Source organism: Terrapene carolina, unplaced genomic scaffold (genome assembly GCF_002925995.2).
Source record: "Terrapene carolina triunguis isolate 2854851 unplaced genomic scaffold, T_m_triunguis-2.0 Scaffold85, whole genome shotgun sequence".
Classification (NCBI taxonomy): Eukaryota; Metazoa; Chordata; order Testudines; family Emydidae; genus Terrapene; species Terrapene triunguis.
This window is the reverse complement of record NW_020664436.1, coordinates 33092538-33119534: the sequence shown is the minus strand read 5'-3', so window position 1 is coordinate 33119534 and position 26997 is coordinate 33092538. Positions and strand designations below refer to the sequence as shown.

Sequence of the window (26997 nt, the reverse complement as noted above, 5' to 3'; positions counted from 1 at the left end):
AAGAACTTAGAGGTTCACACAATACTTCAGAATTATTTAAATTTGAGAAAAGTTTTCAAATCTACATGAAGTAAAACCTTAAAATTCTACCTTCCCCTGTTTCAATATGGTAATGAACTCAACTGTATTAATATCCAAACTAACGATCAGTGCTTTAATTAAAGGCTAAGTGAAGATAAATCATATTGTAAGTTTATTACTTCAGTGCAGCTAACTTCTTTGAATTATGTTAGTGGGAATTAAAAATAGTTTAATATTTTCTTCTAAGTTGCAAAGTAAGAAGTTTCATGTGAAACCAGAACATGTATTTTCTGCTTTCCTTTGTTCCAGCTTGCTTATTGTTTGAACTTCTGTTAAGAAAACAGTTGCATTGTACATCATAACACTTGTTCAACATGTTCTCATAATAATACAGTAGTGGCAAAGGAGTATACATGGAATTCAAATGTAGGGGTGCAGGTTTCTGAATCAGTGAATTTGTGCCCTGCTTTTTTTAGATACTGCTTCCAAGCAAGGACCTATTGATGCTGTTCAGAAGTCTGTCCAGTTGTTTGAAGAAAAGAGATACAGAGAAATGAGGAGGAAGAACATCATTGGCCAAGTCTGTGATACCCCCAAATCTTATGATAATATCATGCATGTGGGTCTAAGGAAGGTGACCTTCAAGTGGCAGAGAGGAAACAAAATTGGTAAGTCTGTAATGGACTTGTCATGTAGCTTAAAATACTGTATTCAGACCTTGTTTCACCTTAAGATTTGCATTTGAAATCTTGCATCTTGGTGTAGATATTAAGGTTTCTTTTACTACACAAGGAAGATTTACAGAATATTAAACACAGACTACTATTGCAACTAGCATTTCCTATATAGCATTTACTGTGAAATCTTCACTGGTCAAGTAGTTAGAAACAAAAATTGATATATGACATGAATTAATTCAGTAGCATGTGCTGAACAACTTCATTTTGTGCTTGATCCTGCAATCTCTGAACATATTCAACTCCCATTGATGTTTTAGGGCAGTGGTTCTGAACCTGTGGGCCGCTTGCAGCCCAATCAGCACACAGCTGCAGCCCATGTGACCTCCTCAGGGCCATACAGGTAGTATATATATATATTGTGCGGATGCGGCCCACATAACTCATAAAGAGCTGCATATGTGGCCCACAATGATAAAATGGGTTGAGAGCCACTGTTGTAGGGTATTCTGCACATGGAAATATCGCAAGGTTAAATGCAACACATGTTGGCACTAACTTCAGTAGACTAGTTTCACTTACTGATGTCATCACTATTGGCCACACTCAAGAGAGATGATTATTTCCCCACTGATTCTGACTGTATATGTCTCAGACTATTACTGCATAATCATGAGAAGGTTCTACTCCTGATAAAACTTAGAGTTAATGTGCTTAACTTTTAATCAATTTAAACATAGGATTATAATTGCTTTATTATGTTGAACAAGCATTACAAGTTTAAATCCTTTTGAAATAAAAAAGGAAATCAAGGAAGAAAATCTGCTAGGCTGAAAAGTGTGTTTGAGGTGTTCATTGTTTTTATTGTAATTCTATAGGTGAAGGCCAGTATGGGAAAGTCTATACATGTATCAGTGTTGACACTGGTGAACTGATGGCCATGAAAGAAGTGAGTACATTACCTACACGTGCCATTTAATTTTGATGATGCATATGCTGTTTCCATAAGCACATGTGCATGAGTTTAGTTGACAGGTCTCCTTGTCAGAGCATTGTTGTCAGATGGTTAGAGCAGGGAAATGGGAATATGAGTTCCTGCTTCATATAGGCTGAGTCATATAACTTTTCTGAAAGTCCAGGTTAGTCCTAAATGTTCATATATAGATTTACTTATGTATATACTGAATTGAGACCTTCTGTCTGTTTTGTATTACATTCTGCTTGATAAGATATTTGCCAATCTTTTTAGGTTTTTTTTGCATTCATCCTTATACTTACATTTGGAAGGTTGCCTTGGTATGAATAGCTCCCAGCAATTCCTCTGACAGCCACTTGACACTAATGTAATTACAGGTTTTGGGCCCAATACTGTTCCCAGATTTGCATGTACAATGCTGTTGTCTAACATTTGTATAAAAAGGTGGAATTAGGCCCTGTTTCTATTGTTCCTGTCCCAGTATTCATCCACTGAGCTTGTAACACTGACTCCCAGAAGTTCACCCTGGTGTTGTTTAAGAGGAGGTTATCTTTTTCCCATCCGGAGCCCTCCCTGTCCCTCTTAGCATTCCTAGGTGCAATTATCAACATATATATTCATTCAAGAGAGTGCCTTGAGCAAAGACTAAGGTTAGTGCAAGAGAGACCCACACTTGTGGATGGACCTCACATTGATGGGTTAAATAGTTAGTACCGGTATATTATTTTCCTTACACTGTTTTCTAGCACTTAGAATCTTATTCCTCACCAATTGTTTTCAAAATATTCATTCCTCATTGAGGATTATATACAAGCTATGTTTGAAGTTTTCAGTACCAAGTCTCCTTGAGTATAAAAAAGGTTCAGAGTTTTTGTGTGTGTGTGTGTGTGTGTTTTTGTGTGTGTTTTTTTTTTAATACTGATTGAAAAGCGAGCTTTTTTCCCTCTAGGTGTTTCTTCAGACTTTAAGAAAGAAAGAGCCTTTCTGAGTCAAGGAGAAACTTTTGAAACTTCAGTCCAAAATATATTTTTAGCAAAGCTTCATAAACCACTGAAATAAGGGTTAGAATAGATATCTCAAATATCACGAACATCAATAAAAATGATGGGGAGTGCTTGTTTACAAACACACATAGCTTCACAATTTTGAAACTTTAGAAAAGTATTTGGCAAAGAAAAGTATTTGAACTTTCTTTGTCACTTTTGTTACCGTTTTATATTTATCACTGTTTACCAAAGTATGAAACCTCAGGTTCTGAAATTGTGATACGGAAACAACCAGTGATAATGTCATAGATTCTAGGACTGGAAGGGACCTCGAGAGGTCATCGAGTCCAGTCCCCTGTCCTCATGGCAGGGCCAAATACTGTCTAGACCATCCCTGATAGACATTTATCTAACCTACTCTTAAATATCTCCAGAGATGGAGATTCCACAACCTCCCTAGGCAATGTATTCCAGTGTTTAACCACCCCGACAGGAACTTTTTCCTAATGTCCAACCTAGACCTCCCTTGCTGCAGTTTAAGCCCATTGCTTCTTGTTCTATCCTTAGAGGCTAAGGTGAACAAGTTTTTTCCCTCCTCCTTATGACACCCTTTTAGATACCTGAAAACTGCTATCATGTCCCCTCTCAGTCTTCTCTTTTCCAAACTAAACAAACCCAATTCTTTCAGCCTTCCCTCATAGGTCATGTTCTCAAGACCTTTAATCATTCTTGTTGCTCTTCTCTGGACCCTCTCCAATTTCTCCACATCTTTCTTGAAATGCGGTGCCCAGAACTGGACACAATACTCCAGTTGAGGCCTAACCAGAGCAGAATAGAGCGGAAGAATGACTTCTCGTGTCTTGCTCACAACACACCTGTTAATATATCCCAGAATCATGTTTGCTTTTTTTGCAACCGCATCACACTGTTGACTCATATTTAGCTTGTGGTCCACTATAACCCCTAGATCCCTTTCTGCCGTACTCCTTCCTAGACAGTCTCTTCCCATTCTGTATGTGTGAAACTTATTTTTAATTCCTAAGTGGAGCACTTTGCATTTGTCTTTGTTAAACTTCATCCTGTTTACCTCAGACCATTTTCTCTAATTTGTCCAGATCATTTTGAATTATGACCCTGTCCTCCAAAGCAGTTGCAGTCCCTCCCAGTTTGGTATCATCCGCAAACTTAATAAGCGTACTTTCTATGCTAATATCTAAGTCGTTAATGAAGATATTGAACAGAGCCAGTCCCAAAACAGACCATTGCAACACTATGTACCTTTACTTTGTCTTAGGGCTGTCACTAACTTGGTGTCTTAAATTTTTTTCTGATCTCTGATCACAAAATAAAAATAGCAACCCCTGTCATTTTTACTAAGCATTTTGTTTGACTTAGTCATATGTTGACTAGGAAAATAGGAAATCATTTTTTCAGAAGAAATTTTTTGTGCTAATTTGTATTTGCCCCACCCCCAAAATCCATCACAAGGCATCATTGGAATATTAATGAAAACTGCTCTTTTAGTCAACACCTCCTGACTCTGTGCCTCCTTCCATTCCACACCTTACTCTTGGAAAAGCCTCAGCTAAACTGTGCGCATGAAGGAAACTCCTCTTCCAAATCCCTCTTGGCGGCCTGCTTCTTCATGAAGCCTTTCTACACTGATCTCACTGGTGTTTCTGTCTGAGTTAGATTGCAAGCTCCTTAAAGCAAGGGCCTTGTTTCTTTTTTTTTCTTTTTTAAGTGACAACACCCTATCCTTGTAGATGTGTATAAATCATATCCCCAAATCTGTTCCTAGAAATATCAAAAGAAGTCTATAGATGGCTTCTTAGCTGTTATTCCTCTCTTGGTGGTTTTTCTATTTCACAGTTACGTTAATAGAAGCAGTAATGAAAAATAATCACTTTTGCAGATAAGATTTCAACCGAACGATCACAAAACCATCAAAGAAACTGCAGATGAACTGAAAATTTTTGAAGGCATCAAGCACCCTAATCTGGTTCGTTACTTTGGTGTGGAGCTCCACAGGGTAAGCAAACGTTCATCACTGGATTTTCATAAAAGTTAGGAGAGAACCTTTAGGAGTTCAGAAATGGAGTCGTGTGTTCTACACCACAAGTTATCCCACTTCTGAGAACTGTAATTTTGCCCAATTATCCAGGAAATCTCCGTGAACTGCATCATTTCTGTCTTCCCTGAATCTAGAATTCTTCCTGAAACGTAAGTTGTAGAAAGCTGTTAGACATTAAAGCACTAAAACTCACCCTACTAGTAATAGCAAAGGACACACCAGTGTCTTAACACTCCTCCCCGCCCCCCAAAAGCATGTTAGCTTGTATGAAATCTTCATGTGCAAATTAGCCATGTAAACACTTCCAAAAAGCCAACATTTTCAAACAGCTAATATTTGTTACCAATAGTGACCGTACCACAGACGACTATAGTTCTTAAGCTATGGAAACGTAGGTATCTTATCTTATTCTAGTATGACAAAGTGCTCTACTTGCTATTTGGGCGATGCCAAGAACCCCTCATCTAAAACTTGTAGTACTTGGTGTCACAACTAACTTTATAGGTACAGAATTACATACATGGGAGATCTTATGCATATGTGAAAGAGAATGTAAAATTCATTTGCAGCAAGGGAGATTGAGGTTAGAAATTAGGGGAAGCTTTCTGACTATAAGGCTAGTTAAGTACTGGAATAGGTTACTGAGTGGAATTGTGGAATCCCCATCATTGGAGGTATTTAAGAACTGGTTAGACAAACATGTGTCAAGGATGGTCTAGGTATACATGGCCCTGCTTCAATGCCAGGGGATGGATTCTTGAGGTCCCTTCCAGCCCTTCGTTTTTATGATTCTATGATACAGATGTTCAGTCTGTAATCTTAGAAAAGCACAATGAAATTTGCATGAAGGCCTGGTTTATTAGTCCAGGTTATCCCAATTGAAACTGACCCCTCTCAAAAAACGAACAAACAAACAAAATCAAAAACCCTGCCAGTGTAAAAATAATGCAGGCAGAAGTCCTGCAGCTGGGGGCTGTCTGGTTTATTGCACAGAATGCAGCATGTATGGTTACCTGCCTTGTGGGCAGATGGCAAGCAACTCATGGCCCTCAGAGACTGAGTATGGGCTCTTGAGAGAGTGGTTGAACTGGAGGAGCTAAAGGAGACAGAGGTACAGAAATGAGACTTTCCAGGACACGGTAGTGAAGTCCCATTCCCAGTCTGACAGCCTCTGTGCTGTTGAGGAGGATGAAAGTCTCGTGGAAGGAGAACCTCAAGCAGGGAAATGATCCCATAGTTGGGATCATCCTTCCAGATGATGTCTGGGTATCCTCTTACACTGAGGATACCTGTCTGGGAGAGGGAACCTCAGTTATTAGGAAGAAACAGGTAATAGCAATGGGAAGTTTGATTTTTAGAAATGAAGATAGCTGGGTTTGTGATGACCGGGAGACTGCATGGCAAATTGCCTGCCAGGTGCGTAGCCTGTGGACCTCTAAAGAAATCTAGATAGACCTATGTGCAGAGCTGGGGAGGAGCTGGTGGTCACCGTACATGAAGGTACCACTGACATAGGGAAAGGTAGGAGAGAGATCCTGGAGGCCAAATTTAAGCTGCTACGTAAGCGGTTAAAGTCCAGGACCTCCATGGTAACATTCTCTGAAATGCTTCCAGTTCCATGCGCGGGGCCAGTTAGACAAGCAAACTGCAGGGTCTCAATGCCTGGATGAGACAATGGTGTTTGGAGGAGCAATTTAGGTTTATTAGCAACTGGGAAACATTTTGGGAAAGGAGGAGCCTATACAGCAAGGATGGGTTCCACCTAAATCAAAACGGTTGTAGAGGAGTTTTTAAACTAAGGGCTGGGGAAAGCTGACAGATGCGGAGGAGCACATGATTCAGACACACCTATCCCTTAGGGGAGGAGTTATTAAAGGGGATACTCCTATGTTCTGAAGAGGAGTGACTAGAAGTTGAAAAAGTACAGGTAGGAACTGAAGAGAAACAGTGAAATGAAAGAGTCCCATTCAGTTACATCACATGAAGGCAGACAATATTAACAAATTTTATAAGTGCTTGTATACAAATACAAGAAGTGTAAATACTAAGACACTCCCACCTCGCAGGATTCTAGAGCCGTGGCTATAGCCAGAGCCCCAGAAGTCTACGCACAATTAAACAATTGCCCAAGCCCCGCAAGCCCGAGTCTAATTTCATTGTAGACATACCCAAGGAAGACAAGGCCATTGCAGAGAAGCTAAATAAATTCTTTGCATCAGTCTTCACTGCAGAGGATGTGAGGCAGATGCCCACATCTGAGCCATTCTTTTTATGTGACAATTCTGAGGAACTGTCTCAGATTCAGATGTTAATAGAGGAGGGTTTGGAATAAATTAAACAGTAATGAATCACTAGGGGCATATGGTATTCACCCAAGAATTCTGAAGGAACTCAAATATGAAATGGCAGAACTACTAACTGTGGTATGTAAACTCTTGCTTAAGTCAGCATCTGTACCAGGTGACTAGAGGATAGCTAATAGGACACAGAATTTTGAAAAAGTCTTCAGAGGCGATCCTGGCAATTACAGGCTGGTAAACCCACTTTCAGTACCAGACAAACTATAGAACAGAATTATCAGACACATAGATGAACACAATATGTTGGGGAAGAGTCAACAGAGCTTTTGTAAAGGGAAATCACGCCTCACCAATCTACTAGAATTCTTTGAGGGGGGTCAACAAGCATGTGTACCAGGGAGATCCAATGGATATAATGTACTTAGATTTTCAGAAAACCTTTGACAAGGTCCCTCACCAAAGGCTCTTAAGCAAAGTAAGCTGTCATGGGAAAAGAGGGAAGGTCCTTTCATGGATTGGTAACTGGTTAAAAGATAGGAAACAAAAGGTAGGAATAAATGGTCAGTTTTCATAGTGGAGAGAGGTAAGTAATGGGGTCCTCCAAGGATCTATCTTGGGACAGGACATTCAGCATATTCATAAATGATCTAGAAAAAGGGTAAACAATGAGTTGGCAAAGTTTGCAGATAATACAAAATTACTTGGGATAGTTAACTCCAAAGCAGGCTGCAAAGGGATCTCACAAAACTGTGTGACTGTGCAACAAAATGGCAGATGAAATTCAGTGTTGATAAATCCAAAGTAATGCACATTGGAAAACATAATCCCATCTATACATACAAAATTATGAGGTCTAAAGTAGCTGTTACCACTCAAGAAAGAGATCTTGGAGATCTTGTGGACGGTTCTCTGAAAACATCCACTAAATGTGCAGCAGCAGTCAAAAAAGCTAACAGAATGTTAGGAACCATTAGGAAATGGATAGATAATAAGGGATAGCTCAGTGGTTTGAGCATTGGCCTGCTAAACCCAGGCTTGTGAGTTCAATCCTTGAGGGGGCCATTTAGGGATCTGGGGCAAAAAACTGGTCCTGCTAGTGAAGGCAGGGGACTGGACTCGATGACCTTTCAAGGTCCCTTCCAGCTCTATGAGATAGGTAAATCTCCATATAAAACCACGGTATTAATCCATGGTATGTTCACATCTTGAATACTGAGTGGAGTTCTGGTCATCCCATCTCAAAAAAGATATATTAGAAATGGAAAAAACAACAAAAATGATTAGGGGCATGGAGCAGCTTCCATATGAGGAGAGAGAAAAAAGACTGGCACTGTTCAGCTTGGAATAGAGGGAAGATATAACAGAGGTCTATAAAATCTTGATTTGTGTGGAGAAACTGAACAGGGAAGTATTTACCCCTTCACATGACACATGTGATTACTCAATGAAATTAATAGGTAGCAGTTTTAAAACAAACAAACGGAAGTACTTCATCACACAATGTGCAATCAACCTGTGGAACTCATTGCTAGGGGATGTTGTGAAGCTGAAAGTATGACTGGGTTAAAAAAATAATTAGATAGGTTCATGGAAGATAGATCCACAATGGTCAGGGATGCAGCCCTGTGCTCTGGGTGTCACTAACCCTGTGACTGCTAGAAGCTGGGTCTGGACAACGGAGATAGATCACTCGATAAACTGCCCTGTTCTGTTCACTACCTCTAAAGCATCTTGCACTGGCCACTATCAGAAGACAGGATACTGGGCTAGGTGGACCATTCGTCTGACCCAGCGTGGCAGTTCTTGTGACCTGGTTTCACAAATAGCAAGGAGGTGGGAGGAGGCTATGGGTAAACATTAAAATTTGAATAGAAATTAAGATTAGAAATAATACCAGCACAGGCACCAAAGGAATCTAATTTGGTTCCCACAACAGGAAGAAATGTATATCTTCATGGAGTACTGTGATGAGGGCACTCTGGAAGAGGTGTCAAGGCTGGGCCTTCAGGAACATGTCATTAGGCTCTACACGAAGCAAATCACGATTGCTATCAATGTGCTACATGAACATGGTATAGTTCATCGGGACATTAAAGGTAAATTGTTTTTTAAAAAAGTTAAGGTAATGTTCCTTTACAGTGTTGTAAGTAAGGTATTGCCTAAAGCATCTGTGGGGATTTAAGGCAAGTTCTCTGCTCTAGAGCAGTAATTATGTTAAAATGCCCTGCCCAGGCACTGGACAGTTGATAAGCTTGCATTAGTGGCTAGTCACTTTTATTTAACGCATTGAGCTTGAAATGTTGGCACACAGGGTTGCAAAATTAGGGACAAATTCTGCCCCGGGGTGCACTTATGCAACTTTCTTTGAGTTCACTGGAGCCCTGTGGCTGCATCCAGGGACAGAATTTGGTCCTTACAGTAATACTAGTGTTAGAAGTGTAACTTATCTGGTATATTTTTATTCTGGGCTTTTCGAGAAATGATGGAATTCTCTGGGAGCTGAAGAGTATCAAAAAGATAATTTGATCATAATATTTTCTCTGTGGCTCTCAAGGCTCAAGAAGGGTTGTTGGATTTCAAAGGGATGATAGTCGTCATAGTGGTGAAAGGCTGCTGTTTTACGTTAGAGAGATTATGAAAACAAACAGGTTTAAAATTAGACCTATCCAATGATTCTCTGATGCATGTTAGTCTACACACGTTTTGCTCTCAGCCAACTCTTCCAATGAACAGGCTGGAGCTACAAAAACTGCAGAATTTTTTGGCGTGCTCATAGAAACCCCCTCTATCTCCAGTTTCACTCCTTTTCCCACATGATCAATAGCACGGCTTCTTGTCTCCTGCTCCTTTCAAAACATTCTCCTAGTCTAGCTGGTCTATTTTTGTTTAGTGTGACTTGTTTTCCTCAGCAATGGTCGAGAAACCAGAGAAGGAAAGGAAAAAACTTCACACAAATTATTCCCGTTAAATGCTCAGTTTACAACAAGGCAATACAACCCAACCATGCTGGGTTTCTATGTCCCTCTTGCTCACAGGGTTCTGAATCATCGCAGCAGTCTAGGAGATTCCCAGTTGCTCTTGTTCCTTTGGCCTCGTGCTCCTCAATTGGGAAAGAACTGTCCATGACCCAGAGGCCTCCCACCCAGGTAGGCCACTCTTGAGTCAGCTTTGGCTTTTTTTAGGAGATAATTGCTCTCTCTTCTCCTCCACTACCCTCCCCTAGCATTCTTTCCTTTCCTGTTCTCCCTGCTGGCCAAGGCATTTTGTCCAGGTGTGAACTCAGCTCTGTATTCCCCATAACCTCATATCTATGGTGATCATTCCTTGTTTAGATAAGTATTTAGTAGACGGTTCCTCCCTCCTGGAAGACCAGGTTAGCTGTGATAAAACCCAGGGCCTATTACAGAAACTGGGCCTCATGAACAGAGTCAAGATTCCTTTTGCACCGGTGCAGTGTTTCGTTAACCTTGGGACGCACTTCTAGACTGACAAGGAGAGTGTCTTCCTCTTGTCCAAGAGAAACACTGAAGTGAGAACTTTTATCCAGCAGTTCAGGGAGCTGTATCGCTGCATCATCCAACAGGATCTCCACTGACTGAGCTTCCTAATGTGCAGTATTACAGGAGTGTTCCTTGGGAACATTCCAGCTTCAAATGTTGAAGCCATATCTGATAACGGTCAGTGCTTGGACTTCCCTAATCCTTAACGTTAAGGTAGTGCTCACATGGTGACAGCGGGAAGGTCAGCTGTACAAAGGGGGCATCTTTGCACCACTCCTACTCTGTAATTTCCTTGGATAAATCAGATTAGGGATTTATGTAGGTTGCCAGATGGCACATTGTAAATCATCTCCCCCCAAACTCATGTTATATACACGTTCTCAAACTCAGGGCAGTGAAGCAAGCTCTATTCTGTTGTCCTACTAGGGTCCCCATAAAACAAATCTAGTGGTCAAATGCTTCTATTTTTATGGGGTGGGGGGGAATCCTATAACAGAGAGGCGGAGCTACAGCACATTCCCATAGCATTAGATCCCTAGTGCCCAGCCGGCATCACCTTTTGGTGAATCTTTCTGTTAGCAATAAACACCCAGTTCGTCTTTGAGTGATAGTCCATATCTATTCCACTATTGGTGTTGGATTGGAATCTTTTGGCCACTAGTGTCCTTTGGAGCAATGCTTGTGCCCCCCCTGCCCTTTCCTACCACTTGAAGACATAAAGGACCGAGTGGGGCTGACAGTCTCTCAGTTCTGTCTTTCTGCACATGGCTGCCGGGCGGAACTGCAAGCAGTGCCTCTATCTCTTGCACGTGGCTAGCATTATTTGTATACAGCTACATATCTTGGCATACACAGCAGTTAATTAGTATTAGTAGGTATGTTTTTTGAGGGTTTGGTTTTTTTTGAGGTTTTTTTTGTTTTTTAAATGTTTATATCTGGTACTGGGCTTCAGCCCTTATGGCTGAAACCAAATCTCCCCGTCTAAAATATTGTCTCTCTTGGGAGGGAGCTATCCCCTTCAGTGATGGGAATACAAGATGCCTCTTCTGTCTGGGGAAAAAGGCATATTCCTGAAAAGTGTTCCATCTGCAGATCATTTTCAAAACAAACACAGACGATTGAGGGGAAGCTCCTCTGAAACTTTTCTTATTTGACCAGTCAATGAGACCTGCCTCTGATCCTGGTAAACAGGCCCCTCCAGGGACAGAGCAGTCTTCATCTAAGAGTGCTCCAGTGAGCTGTGGCTCCGTTGTTAGCTCCCATGTATCTCCTTCTAAAGAGACCTCTTCTGTTGTTTCTCCTCTCAGGTCCCTATCATCAGCTACTGAGTGGTGTGGGAGAGAGCACCACTCTACAAAAGAGTGCAGGCATAGGTCAGCTTCTGAGGGTCTAAGTAACAAGGGGCACCTAAAGTTGCCTCACTTATTCTTATCAAAGCATAGCATATGGCCTGTGGCAGCATAAAGGACTCTGGTCACCATGGAACAATTTCAAGCTGCATCCACTTCTGGAATTGCAGTAGCATCAACGGGGCTCTTAGTACTGATGCTGGGACTTTTGGTGCTGGCACCAATATTTTCCGTACCAACGTCTTTGGCACCTCCCACTCTAGTGCTGTCTGTTTCCAATGTGGTGCTCATGGTACTGACTTTCTTGGCACAGAGATTCACGATACCAAGTGACCTCATGGTATCGGTGTTTCCTGAGTCACCACTGTTAACATCTGGAGTGAGGGTACCCCTCTGAACTGACTGCTGGATTGATATTGATACTGAGTGTTTCCGGGGCACAGATGAGGGAACTCCTTATAGCACACCAAGGGACACCTAGAAAAACTTCACTAGCTCTCAGGCGCACTCCTCTGAAGCTGACAAGAAGGGTAGAGGAGCCTGTCCTGGATACTCCTGAAGATCTTAGTCTGCTTAAAACCCATACACATCTGACAGAGATTCTAGGTCCCATTAACTATCACAGGCAAAGGGGATCTATAGAAAGACAGTCCTCTTGGTATTCCCCCCCCGCCTCCCCTTTGCCCTTTTCTCCTTCCTCCTGTGGCTCCCAACCCTGGCCATATTGGACCCCATGGGGGTTACACCCAACAAGGAGACTCTCCTCAAAAGCTTTTTCTCAGGGCAGGGCCTAGTCTCCAGTAAGATCCCTTAGTGTGCAACATCATCGTCAGCCCCCAGGGCCTCACATTGAGCCTCAGCAACAACCCTCGCCATCTGATGAACATCAACAGATAGCAGAACTCATCCCAGCTGCTGTCTTTCTTCATTGCCTGATGAAGCTGTGGCTCCTGTACTTCCTCCTATCCTGACAATTATAAAGCTTTTGAGGACTTTCTGCATAGGATGGCAGATGCTCTGGAAATCCCTGTGGAGATTGTACAGGTGAAGTCATATAGGCTTTTGCGAATTCTTCGCTCCTTCGTGCTGGAGAGGTTGGCTAAGGCAATCAGAGAGATCCTGCTGGAGCCAGCACGACGTCTGTGGCAGACACCATAATCAATTCCACTTACTATTTGTCAGCTCTCTTGGATGTATCAGGGCCCTGTCTGTAACACAAAGCAGAAAAGTCTGCCCAAGACTAATGTATGCAGCTAAGTGCAAAAGATTTCTATTTAGGCAATGCTGCAGCACCTCTCTCCTTTGGAGAATCTGATCCTCTATGTTTTGGACTATTTGTTATTTTTCAAGAACTCTGGATTATCTGTTATTTATATCAGAGTGCACCTCGCAGCAGTTTCAGCCCATCATATTCCAGTCCAGAGTCATATAAGATTCTCACACTCAACAGTAGCTAAGTTCCTCAAGGGCCTAATTCATGCTTTTCCTCCAGTACAGGAGCTCCCTCCTCCCTCAGATCTCAATGTAGTTTTAGCTAGGTATTGATATGTCCACCTTAGCATCATGCTCTCGATCCCATCTTTGAGTAAAAACCGCCTTTTTACTAGCGATCACATCAGCTCAAAGGGTAGAGGAGAAGCAGGCAGTCATGACAGACACTGTCTTCAACAAGGACAAAGACCCCATCCAAATTTTTTTTTACCTAAAGTGATCTCAGTGATCTCAGACTTTAAGTAAAAACAGGCTCCCTGCCTGCCTTGGCTCCACGTGACTTCCGGAAGCAGCGGCATGTCCCCACTCTGGCTCCTAGGCATAGGGGCAGCCAGGGGGCTCCACATGCTGTCCCCGCCCCAAGTGCCAGTTCTGTAGCTCCCATTGGCTGGGAACCACGGCCAATGGGAGCTGCGGGGGCAGCGCCTGCGGACAGGGCATCACACAGAGCCGCTTGGCCACGCCTCCGCATAGGAGCCGGAAGGGGGACATGCCACTGCTTCTGGGACCTGCTTGAGGTAAGCGCCACCCGAAGCCTGCGCCCCAACCTCCTGATCCCCCTCCCTTCCTCTGAACCCCTCGATCCCAGCCTGGAGCAGCCTCCTTCACCCCAAACCCCTCATCCCCAGCACCACCCCAGAGCCTGCACCCCCAGCCGGAGCTCTTTTCCCCCCAACACCCGTGCTCCAACCCTCTGCCCCAGTCCTGATCCCCCTCTGCACCTCTAGCCCCACCCCAGAGCCTGCACCCCCAGCCGGAGCCCCCACACCCCCAACACCCTGCCCCAGCCCTGATCCCCCATCCGCACTCCGAACCCCTCATACCCAGCCCGGAGCATCCTCCTACACCCCAAGCCCCTCATCCCCAGAGCCTGCACCCCCAGCCAGACCCCAGCACACCCCCCGCACCCCAACCCCCGTCCCAGCCCGAAGCCCCCTCCTGCGCTCCAAATCCCTTATCTCTGGCCCCACCCTGGAGCTCGCACCCCTTCCTGCACCCCAGCCCCCTGAACCAGCCCAGTGAAAATGAGCGAGTGAGTGAGGGTGGGGAGAACAAGCGACAGAGGGAGGGGGGATGGAGTGAGTGGGGGGGTGGGACCTCGGAGGAAGGGTGGGGCAGGGGGCGGAGCAAGGGTGTTCGGTTTTGTGAGAGTATAAAGTTGGCAAGCCTAGTCAGGTCAGAGCTCATTTGACTAGAACACAGGTGTTGATAGATGTTTGGTTGCGTGTGTGTGTGTTCACTCTGTATGCTGCCCCAGCTTTGTGTAGATAGCAGAGAAAGCAGACTTTATTGAACTGCCCAATAAATCCACAGACTCGGTTTTCAGAGAAGGAACTTGCTCAGGTTTGTTGCTGACGAAGCACAGTGCTAATGCCCTGGCTCAATGGTTACAGGAATACTAACACATGTATGTTTGTGCCAGTGGATTGGCTCAGTTAGTGGCGGGACTGTCCACTATCCCCTTGGGCAGACAGAGACGCTTCCTTTGATGCTTCATTTTATACAGCAATACAAACAAGTTACGTATTGCCCCTCTGACATGGGTTGTTACCACCCATTACCGTGTACATGTTGGTTAGATCACAACATCTCTATCCATCATCCTGAGCTTATCTTTCAGAGAGGTCAATGTGTTCCTCTTCTCTATGGGGAATGTGTTTGTATCAATCTGGTATTGGGGTTTTCTGGTACTACCCTTCTGGAACGTGTTTGCCTGAGTGTTGTGTCTAGCACTTCTTAGGAATGTATGTTTCTGCACCGTCAGCCCTGTTCTTGCTAGATTCTGTGAGCAGGGCTTGCCTCTTGCTCACAACCTGACTTTGCTTTATATCAGCAAAGTTTTGACCACTAGTTCAGGCCTCAAGCCTCTGATACAAGGCCTTATATCTCAGGCTCTCTTTCTACTACAACAGGCAGCATCTGTGGCTTCTTTGAGAAGTGTAGCCATCTCTGAAATTTGAAGGGCGGCTACCTTGGCATCAATAACATACATTTATAGAATACTGTTCCCTTGTAGGGGCATTGTGCTTGTTTTGGCAGAGCTGTCTTACAGTCACTGTTTGGGTAGACTCCAAGCACCCACCTCCTACACATCAGGTCACTGCTGAGAGTCATCAGAAGTGGAATACATATGGGCGAGTCCCTCAAAAAATAAAAAAAAAACAAAGAAAAAAACGGTAACTTACAGTAACTGTGGTTCTTTGAGATGTGTTGTCCACATCTTTCATGACCTATGCTCCTTCCCTGCTACTATGGAAATGGTAACACCTGAATTATGTATTGGCAAAGGAACTGAGGGATGGTTGGCCCTGCCCTGCCCTTAATGGCCTCCGGTGGGGGGAGGGTGCAAGGACATTCAGAGCACAGACATGGCCCCAATGGATACAGCTGGCCAGAAAACTGCAATCCCAAGCACAAGGGGCACGTGCAGACAGAGGACAATCTATGTAGATGACACATCACTAAAAACCACAGTTACTGTAAGGTAAGTTACCATTCTTTCCCAACAGGTACAGATTCTGTTGATAATCAAAAGAAGCCTGTAAATGGAATTTATTCATGCTACTCATTTTTTCCTTTTAGTGTTATTAAGCATATAACTTCTCTGCCTCCCTTATTTTAAATAATATCTAAACTTTTGTTTCTAAATGCTTTGATAGCTGTCAAGGAACCCACTGAGTGAGAAGGAGAGTCCCAACGTCATGGGACTGCACTGCCTTTCCATAAACTGAGCATTTTCAGGACTATTTACATTTCCTTTCTCGTTTCTTGGGTTTCTTCATGGAAGAACTAAAAATGCACTAACTGGAAGTTGGAGAATATTTTAGATAGGTACAGGAGCCAAAGGGTCCTGCACTGCCCCCGTGCAACGCAGAGCAAAAGTGGGGAACTGGTGGGAGGACATAGTGCCCAGATGAGTACAAAAATACCTGTGTGTGATGTGGATAGAAGGCTAGTAAGCATGGATAAACCTGAGACAATGCCGGGATATACCATTTGCAGGGAGCCATTTTGTTGATCCATGTGTGCCACTCATTTTCTATCAAGAAAAGTCACCACTAAAGTTACAGCATTAAGTTTTCAGCATCTCTGCTGAGAGACCCACCACCAACCAACCGAGAGCTTCATTGTGATCACTCATTATTACTCAAGATTTTGCATGACTTGCATAGTGTCCTGCTGCTTCTATACTTGTTTGCTCTAAGCATGTGGATTGGCACGATATTGAAATGAAGATGAATGCTGGTCACCAAGGGCCAGGTTCTCCAGTCCACTAAGTTCACCTTCCCACTCCTATATGAAGCAAAGTGAATTTAAGATGACCAGTGATTCCTCCTGGAGAACTCTTCCACTCCACATAGGGGAACTCGCTACTCATGTAAAGTGGCGGTGGCACAGTAGTCACCTCCTACAAATAAGCAATGTCTCTGGCTATGGAAAAGGGACTGTATCAGGAGTGGGATAGGGGATAGTGGTACAAAACTCCACTATCCCTGATAACTAGGGCCCTACCAACTTCATAGTCAATTTCACAGTCATGGGATTTTAAAAATAGTCAATTTCATGGTTTCAAATGTTTACATCTGAAATTTCATGGTGTTGTAATCCTGGAGGGATGGGGGGACACAAAGCACTTGTGTGTGGGGGGGAGAGGGGGGTGTCCAGGGATTGCCACCTTCACTTCTGTGCTGCCGAGCTTCCGGCAGCCGGGGGAAGATCTGATATCATGGTCCGTGGCACATTTTTCATGGCTGTGAATTTGGTAAGGCTCTACTGATACTGCAGTGGTGTAAGCTCCATTAGCCAGGCTGGCCATAGTGGTGAATTGGGACCCAAGCGCTTTAGACAGGACACTGCAGTATAATGGAATCCTACTATCTAGCTCACTTGAACTGAGCAGATGGTTACAGTGAGGGATGCCACGATGAGCATGTATGAGCCCTTGCTTGCAAGGAAACCCATAATACCAGCGTTTGAGCAATCACTTAACAGAGCACCTGGCAGCTGTCCAGTTATGCAGCTCTCATTTTGGCAATCTGATAACTATTTCAGACGTAGGATTACAGTGTTAACTTCCTTCACATTCTTAATGGAGGCCAATTTTGAATCTGTTAACCATGACAGAGGCTTCTTAAAAGTAGTGATAGATTGGGTAAAATCTTAAAAATCCCACCAAAAATAGCTCACTCCTAAGAACAGAGTGTGAATGTGATTTTGTGAAATGTGCAAGGAGCAGAGCATTCATTCCTTTGCCAAAAGGAATTCTGCACTTACGTTGAATATAATCGACCAGGACGCCTGAATTCCTAGGAGGGTGGTTTCATTCTTGTCAACACCAATATTTTGTTCAGAAGAGAATGAACACTTTGAAAAATTCAAACTTTTTTTTTATGATGTTTATAAAAATTTTATAAGAAGTTGAGTAGCAATGACCATTCTGGGTTTCCCTACACAGCTGCGCCACTGCATCTCATTCCTGACTGATAGTCTTGGGCCTGCCAGTAGAGGCAGATTTTGTGGTGAGATTAGAATGAAAGGCCCCAGATTCCTTGTGCCCGAAAATGGCACAAGAACACAGGCCTCCAACATTTGTAAGGTTGATGAATTAACCCACTGGGCCACCTAGCCTCCTGGACACTTGGTTTTGCTTTGTCATGAAATTTAATTCTTGGATCATACTGACTTGATCGGTGGACTTCATCGGTCTGCCTAGCCTTAGTGTTTACAGAAGATGCCGAGCAAAAGGCCAGTTTGTGCTAAGAATGCATCATCTCTGGAGTACTGCCAACCAACACATTTGTCACTTACTTTATGCCATTTGTCTTAGCACACTATGCTGAGATATCCTGACCTCTCAAGTAAGCAGAAATTTAACAAGTTGTTTAATTTGTTTTGTTTGCACTTCCCAGGAGCCAATATCTTCCTTACCTCATCAGGACTGATTAAGCTGGGAGACTTTGGTTGCTCAGTAAAATTAAAGAACAACACACAGACAATGCCTGGAGAAGTGAACAGTACTCTGGGGACTGCAGGTGAGGAAGAATGTGCTAAAATGCTGAAGTGTTATGAACATGTTTAGCTCTGACTAGTGAAACCTTCTGTCGAAAGACAATGCTGGGGACAAATTTGAGTGGAGCTTGGTGTGACCTTATCGGGGAGGGGTGCCTGGGGCAACTTTAACTGATAGTGTACACAGAGAGGAAGGCCCAAAGTATAGCACAACAAACAAAAGTTTAAACGGAACAAAAGATGTATATAGCTTCTGAAAACTCACTCCTATTCAGTGGAAAGTGGACATAGCTGTACTGTTCTCTTTGACTCGATAAACATCAAATCATCGTTGTCATACTTTCTATTCTTGACACATTGATTTTTTGCATCCCTAAACACGATAGCCTAAATTAAGACCAGAGGTCAGTAGCTGCAACTCTGTGGAAGTCCCAATTACATCAGCGCTGAATTTGGTTCAGTGTATTGAATATGGGCTCAGTCCTTTGTGTGAACTCCCACTGAGTGCACCTGGAGGACTTGGATTTAATTGGGTTACTGAATTGTAGAGAGGTAAGACTGCATCTGCACAGGAAGAGTGTGTAACTACATTTCATAGGAGTGTCCCTTTTTTTTCTATTGAAGAAGATACCTTCCTCTGCCCCCTTATGGAAATGGCATAGGGTTCTTTTGTACTGGTGTTGAATTTTTTTTAAGCAAAGGAAAATAACTGAAAAAATATGTACCATTTCAGTCCTGTTAACTATTATACTTAAAAACATTTATGCTGGGACTATTTCAGAGAACTCAAGAAGCCAGTAAATGACATCCTAGAACAGAAAGGAATAACCCGTGGTAATTGACTGCAGATGTATTGAAAAGCATTTGATTGCTCAGTTTAATCACTTTATTTAGGTACATTCTGTTCCTTCTGTTGTATAAATTGACGCCACCATATGTGTTGTTTCAAAGCATACATGGCACCTGAGGTAATTACTAGAGCTAAAGGAGAAGGGCATGGCCGTGCAGCAGACATCTGGAGTCTGGGTTGTGTTGTAATAGAGATGGTTACTGGCAAGGTAAGAACATTTCACATACCAGACTGGTTCAGAATGCTCTATAATACAGGCTCAGCTATTTGTAAAAGAGGCTGGTGCAATCCTCCTCATTGAACAGCGTAAACTGGATATTCATTTATTAGTTGGCATCCCCCAAAGAAAAATCAAGTTTGCAGACTTGTATACGTTTTTATTTCCAATGACTAAGACTGACTTGGTGTTGCAGGGAGGTTGTGGAATCTCCATCATTGTCTAACCTGGTCTTAAAAATCTCCAAACACCTGTCAGGGATGGTCTAGATAATACTTAGTTCTGCCATGAGTGCAGGGGACTGGACTAGATAATCTCTCGAGGTCCCTTCCATCCCCAAAATGTTAATGTATCATAGAATCATTGGACTGGAAGAGTCGTTCGTTTGTGGACCTAGAGCAAGGGAGATCTTTGTGTTCCTTGGGTCTAAATGTTTAATAACCTTGCCCATAGCATTTTCTCCTCCTCTTGCGTATTTATTGGGGTGTGTGTCATCATTCAGCTATGTCCTGCAATCATTTCAAGCCTTTCACTATTGGCTAACAGACCCATTTACCAAACCTTGCATTCAGCAATTTTATTATTTGTTGCAGAGACCCTGGCATGAATACGAGCACAACTTTCAGATCATGTATAAAGTGGGGATGGGTCATAAGCCTCCTATACCTGAAAGGGTAAGCCCAGAAGGAAAAGACTTCCTTTCTCACTGCCTGGAAAGTGATCCAAAGATGAGATGGACAGCTAGCCAGCTCCTTGATCATCCATTTGTCAAGGTTTGTCAAGTTGATTTAGTGCCAGGATCGTAGTAGATAGGAATGAGAGAGATGTAAATTCATTGAATGCATGTACAACTGTAGGGCATTGTCTCCTGATAGTGAAAATGTTAAGTCAATACTAGACAGAACACAAAAAGTAACAAATTTTAAAACACACGTGGTTTGCAGGCACTATCCAATATCTGAATGAAAAGATCTTCAGTTATTTTCATAGCTAATAATTTAGGTTGGTACATACTTTCTTAAAGGAGTGTGGCTGCAGCAAACTTACACTGGTGTCTCTGTACATCTTATAGTACACTTTCATCATTGAGTTTGAAGGGCTGTTACTAACTTAGGTGTCAAGGTTGCTTTATTCTGTGTCTATCTTTAAATTTTAAAAACACCTACTGAGAATTTAGTGGTAGTATCAGCTGTGCTGTTAATGGAAGTCATACCTAAAACTTTAGAGAGCACATTTACAATGACTGTCCATTCCCTAGCAATTTAAATTTTTTATGCCAGAGAACTATATATGACAGGGTTTAAGTTTTATTTAATGACTACTTTCTAGTTTTGTTTTTTCTAGCGGTTGGGGTTAATTTTCAAGCACCTGAAATGGAAGTGCCCTGTCCATTTCAAAGACTATGTTGTTCAGTGGGATGTAGATTTTGTTTGGTTCATAAAAGATTGGAACAGCTTATATAAATGTTTTAAAAGATCTTTAAATAATGAAAAAAGTTACTATACAATTTAAAATGTATTCATAAAATCAGAAAAAAGACAAAGCAGGCCATCTGTCCTCCTCAGCCACTGTTGTTCGAATTAGCTTAAAAAGCTTGCAAAGTCAACATGCATAATCCACACATTCTGGCTGCTTTCCCTTGGTCTTCTTGTAGCCTGCCTGGCTCTATGGAGTAACACCGTTTGTCTTACCAAATTAGAGTAATGAAATTGGATCAGTCACGTCAGCAGAAAGCACTTGTATTCATGGGAAAGTTTTTTGATGGGTGGGGATAGCATACAGAGGCATTAACTTGTATCATATTGTCAATGAGAAAAAGAGAGGGCGTTATAGTGTGTGGGAAGAAGAGGTGACCTACTGATTTCTTTACTGCAGACTGTACAAATTAGACTCCTTTTAATTGCTGACTTAGTGTCCTCCTTTCACAGGTTTGCACAGATGAAGAATGAAGTTACTCAATATGTGGCCTCTTGTACTCTGGCGAAGTATCTGCTAATCACTACTGTATGTAATATTTACATAAAGACTGTGCTAAGAAACAGTATAAAATTTAAACTTACCATGACTGAAGACTGCACAAGTGACAAGCGTCACTTTTACTGCTGCTCCTGTATGTTTTACTTGACACATGTTGCTCATGTGACAGTGTCTGCAAGTTTAAAGAAGCTGCATGTTTCAGTGAAAGTGCCATTACTACTGTATATGGACCATTACCTTTTTGTTCTTCTTTCTTTAAATGTTTCTCATTTAAGTGAGAACTGTAATGTTAATATGTAGTATTTTTGGACTTTCTAGGTTCGAAAAAAGTTGTAGTGTTATCAGGCGTTCTGGACCTTGTTTTTTAAATCTCCTATTTGAGTGCACTGACTGTGAACTTTTACTCTGTTTTTTTGCCCAGCTTCAGATTTGTTATGCAAAAGGCTGATTAATGAAATTACAAAAAAAGTTTCTCAATAAATGGTTTATTTTAGGAAGTTTTTTGTGCAGTTCTGTCTTCATTGTTGAAGATAGAAATATGTATAACAAACCCAAGACATTTTGGGATAAAAACACCCACTCTGAAGCATTTGAAAGGCAACAAAGCTTGGACTGAAGTTATTCTGAAATCAGCCTTCTGTGCCAGTGAGGTCTTCTGGATAAATTACAAATGCCTGTTGAGTTCATCACTATGCAAGCAATGGTAAGAGTATTGAAGGTTTTTACCACTCATGCGGCTTGTCAAACTAGTATGACCTGTTCAGTGGTTACAGCTTTATTCAATATGGCCAGTGCATTTTTGTAAATACACAGCATCTGCAGTGAGGAAAAAATACTGGAGCTTTTGGCACAAATCACATAGGTGTTGATCCTACTTTGTGGTGCATGCAAAGTGTCTAATCTGAACCTGAAATGGCACTGACTCCTTGTACCCTCTCTGGCTAATCTTCCCAGAGGCAGCAACAGCTCCCCTTGAATGTGTCTGCAAATCATGCTAGTGGAACAGCCTTCATCACATATGTAGGCTTGCTCCCTATCTATGTAGAAGGGAAATTTAGATGACACCAAGCAGGGCCTACAGCTGTAACATCCACCAACTCCTAGTTTGCATTGAACTTCAGAACATACTTATGACTGCCAGCAAGAAATATAGAATGCTGATCAATGTTAGGAAAACAAAGCAAGGCAGGTACACAGCTAGATCTCAATCGTCAAGTGGTGAAACAAGTGAATAGTTTTCCCTATTTAGGGAGATGAAAAAATCAAGAGATGGATACACCTTGCAGTGTTGTCAAATTAAACTACACATCTGTGTTCGTATCAACGCTCCTGTGGGGCTGAATACTTCTGATAGATACAGATGACTCAGAGGATTTGAGCTTTGGTGGTGCTGCGTAATTAGAAGTGTGAACAATGAGGTGATGAGAGAGATTAATTTTTAAAGAGAGCACAATGACCCTACATAAGAGAATATCTTTCTGCAGACACAGGGCATTAATCAGGCAAGATTGCATATAAACAACACAAGGAAAGAAAGATCCAGCTTTGTTAGAAACATGTCCAGATGCACTAGCATCCAAGATAGAGAGTGGATGTTTTACAAGGCTGTTGCATCTGTGGAATATGGAAGTTCTGAGGGTAGTCAACAGCTGTAGTGGAGATGTCACCTGAAAAAGACCACCGCAAAGGTTTTGAAACATTTCTCCACAACAAACCAACTAGGGCTATGGAAAGTTCAGTTTGGCTGCTCTTCTTCCTTGAGTGTGATACAGGAGGTAGAGTTTTTTACATTTTTTAAATCTGCTCTTTAGACCAGAAAAGCCCGTTGTGTAACCTAATTTTAAAAAAACCTCCTCATTTGCCAAACATTTCAATCCAGCACCATTGGCCTGTTTAAAAGGTATATCAGAGTTTGGGGGTGTTTTCTGTAGGACTGGTTAAGAGTACCAGACTTCACCATAGAAATGGATGCTTCTTACAAGCAATGGGATAGCCTATAAAGGCACAGTATCCACCTGAAGCTCATATAGGTGTTTTGAGAAACACACAACAAAAACATTTTATTTTCCTTCCCAATCTGTTGCAGATATGGAGTGAAGGAAAATATGAAGCAACACTTAGATTGTGTGGGTTTGGTATCAGTTGCATTAAAAATTCCCTGCATTTCAAAGACAAGTTTTGCACTTTAACTCTTTATTTTTTTGTATAAACAAACTTCAGACTACTTTTGTTAAGGCCATTGTAAAACATACAGTTGCTCAGGGGAGGGGAAGTAAACACTGATGTCTAACAAGACAATAGGTCATTCTTTTAATACAATAAACCAGTCTCTAATTTTGGCAAGTACCTTTTACAGGCATTTCAGCAAAGCCACAAGAGGTACAATTCTGATTTCAGAAACAAGGGCAGGATAAATTTATGTAGAGCTTTGGAAGGTCCAATCCTACATTCCTTGTACATCCAAAATTCCCAGTTAAATCAGTGGGACTCCTGGGAGTGCATGGAATGAAAGACAGGATTTAAATGCTTTAGCCTAATCTAAATTCTCTTTCAGAAAAATTGATATGTACTAAAACATTCCACAATTACAAACACATTTTTTCATATTAACATTAAAATAAATACAAGGGCTGTGTGCCTCTGACCTAATACACATTTGCTGTTCAGCAGCGAGCCCCAGTTGAAAAAGATCCTCCCACTACTTTACCAAACCATACACTTTGTGCTCCAGTAAGATGGCTTGAACAGAGTTTTCCCTTGCTGCCCTCACTTTCAAAATGACAGGGACAGACTGTGCAGCATTATGGGTGGGGGTTGTGAGTCTCCTTAATGTCAAGCCATGCCATAGAGGGTTTCTGTACAGGACTGTATTTGGCTGTGCTTCTCCCTTGGTGGAGTGTTCCAGTTGGTACTGTGGCAAAAGCATGCCAGCAGCCTCTATTCTCAGTATCTCCACAGCCATTACTCCATTTTATATGTAGAAAAGGCCTAAAGAAGCCTGCAGTCATGTGATCTTTGTACACCCAAAGTTCACCTTCATTTCACTGAATATTGTGAGCCTGGAAAGAATGCAAGCATAGGCCCTATCCTTAGCAGTGAGTTTAAAAGACCCTGTCCCTATACTACTCAGAGCTATTCAAGGCTGTGGGGGCATGAAACCCTAAAGCCTTACCCATTATATACACACCAGTAAAGTGAGCAAAATCAATCTGCCTCAGACATTCAGATTCCTGCTTCAGACTGCACATTTTTCTAACAGCCATGAGTTTCAAACCCATTCCCTGCAACTGCCCCTCCACTAAAAAAGTAGCACTACCCACACACTCATTACGTTAGAAATATTCATCTCTGCTCTCTTAAAAGTAACATTTGAACTACTGAACAGCAAATACCTCATTCATGGAGTTCCTTGCATTGTTAGCCCTGTTTCTTTGAGTATCCCGCTGCACTCTTTTACCATCTGGTACAAATAAAACTGCTTGAGAGGCTTTCACCAGATTCCCTTTAGAAAGTATGGGGGGGGTCGTCTCAACAGTAAATGTCACTGTCTAATACAGATAGGAGCTGTGGCTTGGTGAAATGCACTATGCCCAAATCTAAGAGAAAAACAAGAGGAAATTTCCACAGGTTATGATGTTTAAAACCAAGATGGCACAAAGGCAGCAGAGCTAGGATATAAAAGCAAGCCTAGCTTAATGAAGGGCAGAATTCTTTCCAAAGGGCAAGGGCCTGGAATCACTACAGTCAGTAAGGTTGTCTCACTGGAAACTAGATCAACTCCATCGGGCTCTGAAATGCAAGGCATGCCTAGAAAAAAAAATAAAACCTAAGGAAATCATCTAGCTTCAAGGTTATCTTACGCTTCACCCTCTGAGGCTAAGTGTAGTTATTTCTCCGAAGAGACAAAAGCAAATGATCCCCTAACCTTGTTTTGTTGAAGGACATACAGTTGCCTTTCTTTCCTACCACTGGATGAAGGCCCATATGTATAAGTATTTTATAAGCTAAAAATAATCTTATTACTTCTCCCAAAATGTAAACAGTATTCAGTTTAATCATTGCATACATCAGTGCTCTGAAGCTAATCCAAAACTGCTTAGTAATTTTAAGGAACGATGATGTGCTAGGTACATCTGTCATGTCTAAACACCACACCCCTGTTCAAAATTCACTAGGCCAAATTCTACTACCAGTTACATCACAAAGACCCCGATTTTGCAGGGTGTGCTGGAGGGACAGACCCTTATACTCAGTCCCATTCAAGTTAATGGGTGCAGGAATTGAGTGAATCTCATTGTACAATTAGGACCTAAAGTGGAATAGCTCTACTGAAACCTATTTTCTGCTGGGGGCCTGGTTCAATTTGACATTTCTCTAATTGAGCAAAGTATATTGAAATAACAGATTATGGTCATTAAACTGATAACATGATCTAGACATACAAAATTTCCATTTTAATTTTCTCATACAACCATTTACGATCCATTTCTGACAGCATGTTGAGAAAAACGTGTATTCTCCCCCCCCACACACCAGCCAACTGCTAATTCCCATGTGGAACTATATCACCACACTAGAGGTTTTTTCTTCCAAATGTAAGATACTTCATATGAAAACCAACAAACAAAAGGCCAACCTGTTTTGAAGGAGGTGAGATGCAGAACACCCTTCAGCAAGTCTGAAATCTAGCCCCAGCCCCAAGGAAACAAAATGGGAGCACAAATTCAGATACGCGCCCCCCCCCCCACTTGAAAGAGCATGATGTGCAAGTAAAGAGTTTTCAGAAGTTGCATTTGTTCCCTTTGTATTGAAGCAGTCTCTGGCCATATTACATTTGTTTCTGCTTGTTGTCGTTGTTGCCATAGGTAGAGCCCTTGTTAATTTCAGTCACCCCTATCATCCATCGGACACCAACAGAAGCTGTAGAGATAAAAGAAAAAAAAAATCACATAAAAAACTTGACTGCCACCAGGGAGCGATCATCATGTAAGCCACAAGGAAAACGTTTTAAAAGGCTTACATGAGGTAACATGAGGCCTGCTGTATTACCTTGTTGACAATAGTAATTATAAAGCACTTTTTAAGCCATAGACCTCTGTGCTTTACAAAGGAAAGTAAGTTACAACATTAACCCGATTTCACTGACTGGAAATCAGAGCCACAGCCATGCAGTGACTTGCCCCAGTTCAGCGGGAGCTGTGGAAATAGAACCCAGCCCTTGCAACCACTGGCCATGCTTCAGTCCATACGACACTTTATACACTTTTGCATATCAGAACACTACTGCTGTTCCTGCACTAATGAGCACCACAGTTACGAATGTACTAAGAACTAACCACATTTCAATAGTTAAAGTCCATTGTCAGCTTCCATGTTCTCCATTTGAAGGAGTGAGTGTATTAATGTGATCCATTTGCAATATTTGGACTAGAAAGGAATTTCATTTCTCACAAAAACAAAGTGAGCAGATGTATTTAAAGTGCATTGGAAACCCTCATTCCCTCACACTCACTAATAAATAATCACACCGGGGTAACTTTGCTAAATTTTTCAGCTAACATTGCTCCAG

The 26997-nt window shown here is 42.1% G+C and overlaps 2 protein-coding genes across 2 annotated transcripts in view; one reads left to right on the top strand and one right to left on the bottom strand.

Annotated features, from left to right (window-relative positions):
• The window catches only part of MAP3K4 (mitogen-activated protein kinase kinase kinase 4), a 100502-nt gene extending 78596 nt beyond the window's left edge, over positions 1–21906 (top strand). Inside the window, exons 20-27 of the mRNA XM_029911044.1 lie at positions 498–689; positions 1577–1647; positions 4576–4692; positions 8971–9130; positions 18285–18407; positions 19336–19442; positions 20045–20224; positions 21380–21906. Coding sequence (XP_029766904.1) covers positions 498–689; positions 1577–1647; positions 4576–4692; positions 8971–9130; positions 18285–18407; positions 19336–19442; positions 20045–20224; positions 21380–21400 — 971 coding nt within the window. The 3' untranslated portion in view covers positions 21401–21906. The remainder of the gene's footprint in view (positions 1–497; positions 690–1576; positions 1648–4575; positions 4693–8970; positions 9131–18284; positions 18408–19335; positions 19443–20044; positions 20225–21379) is intronic.
• A 4063-nt stretch (positions 21907–25969) lies between these two features.
• The window catches only part of AGPAT4 (1-acylglycerol-3-phosphate O-acyltransferase 4), a 142335-nt gene continuing 141307 nt past the window's right edge, over positions 25970–26997 (bottom strand). Inside the window, exon 9 of the mRNA XM_024194747.2 lies at positions 25970–26348. Coding sequence (XP_024050515.1) covers positions 26257–26348 — 92 coding nt within the window. The 3' untranslated portion in view covers positions 25970–26256. The remainder of the gene's footprint in view (positions 26349–26997) is intronic.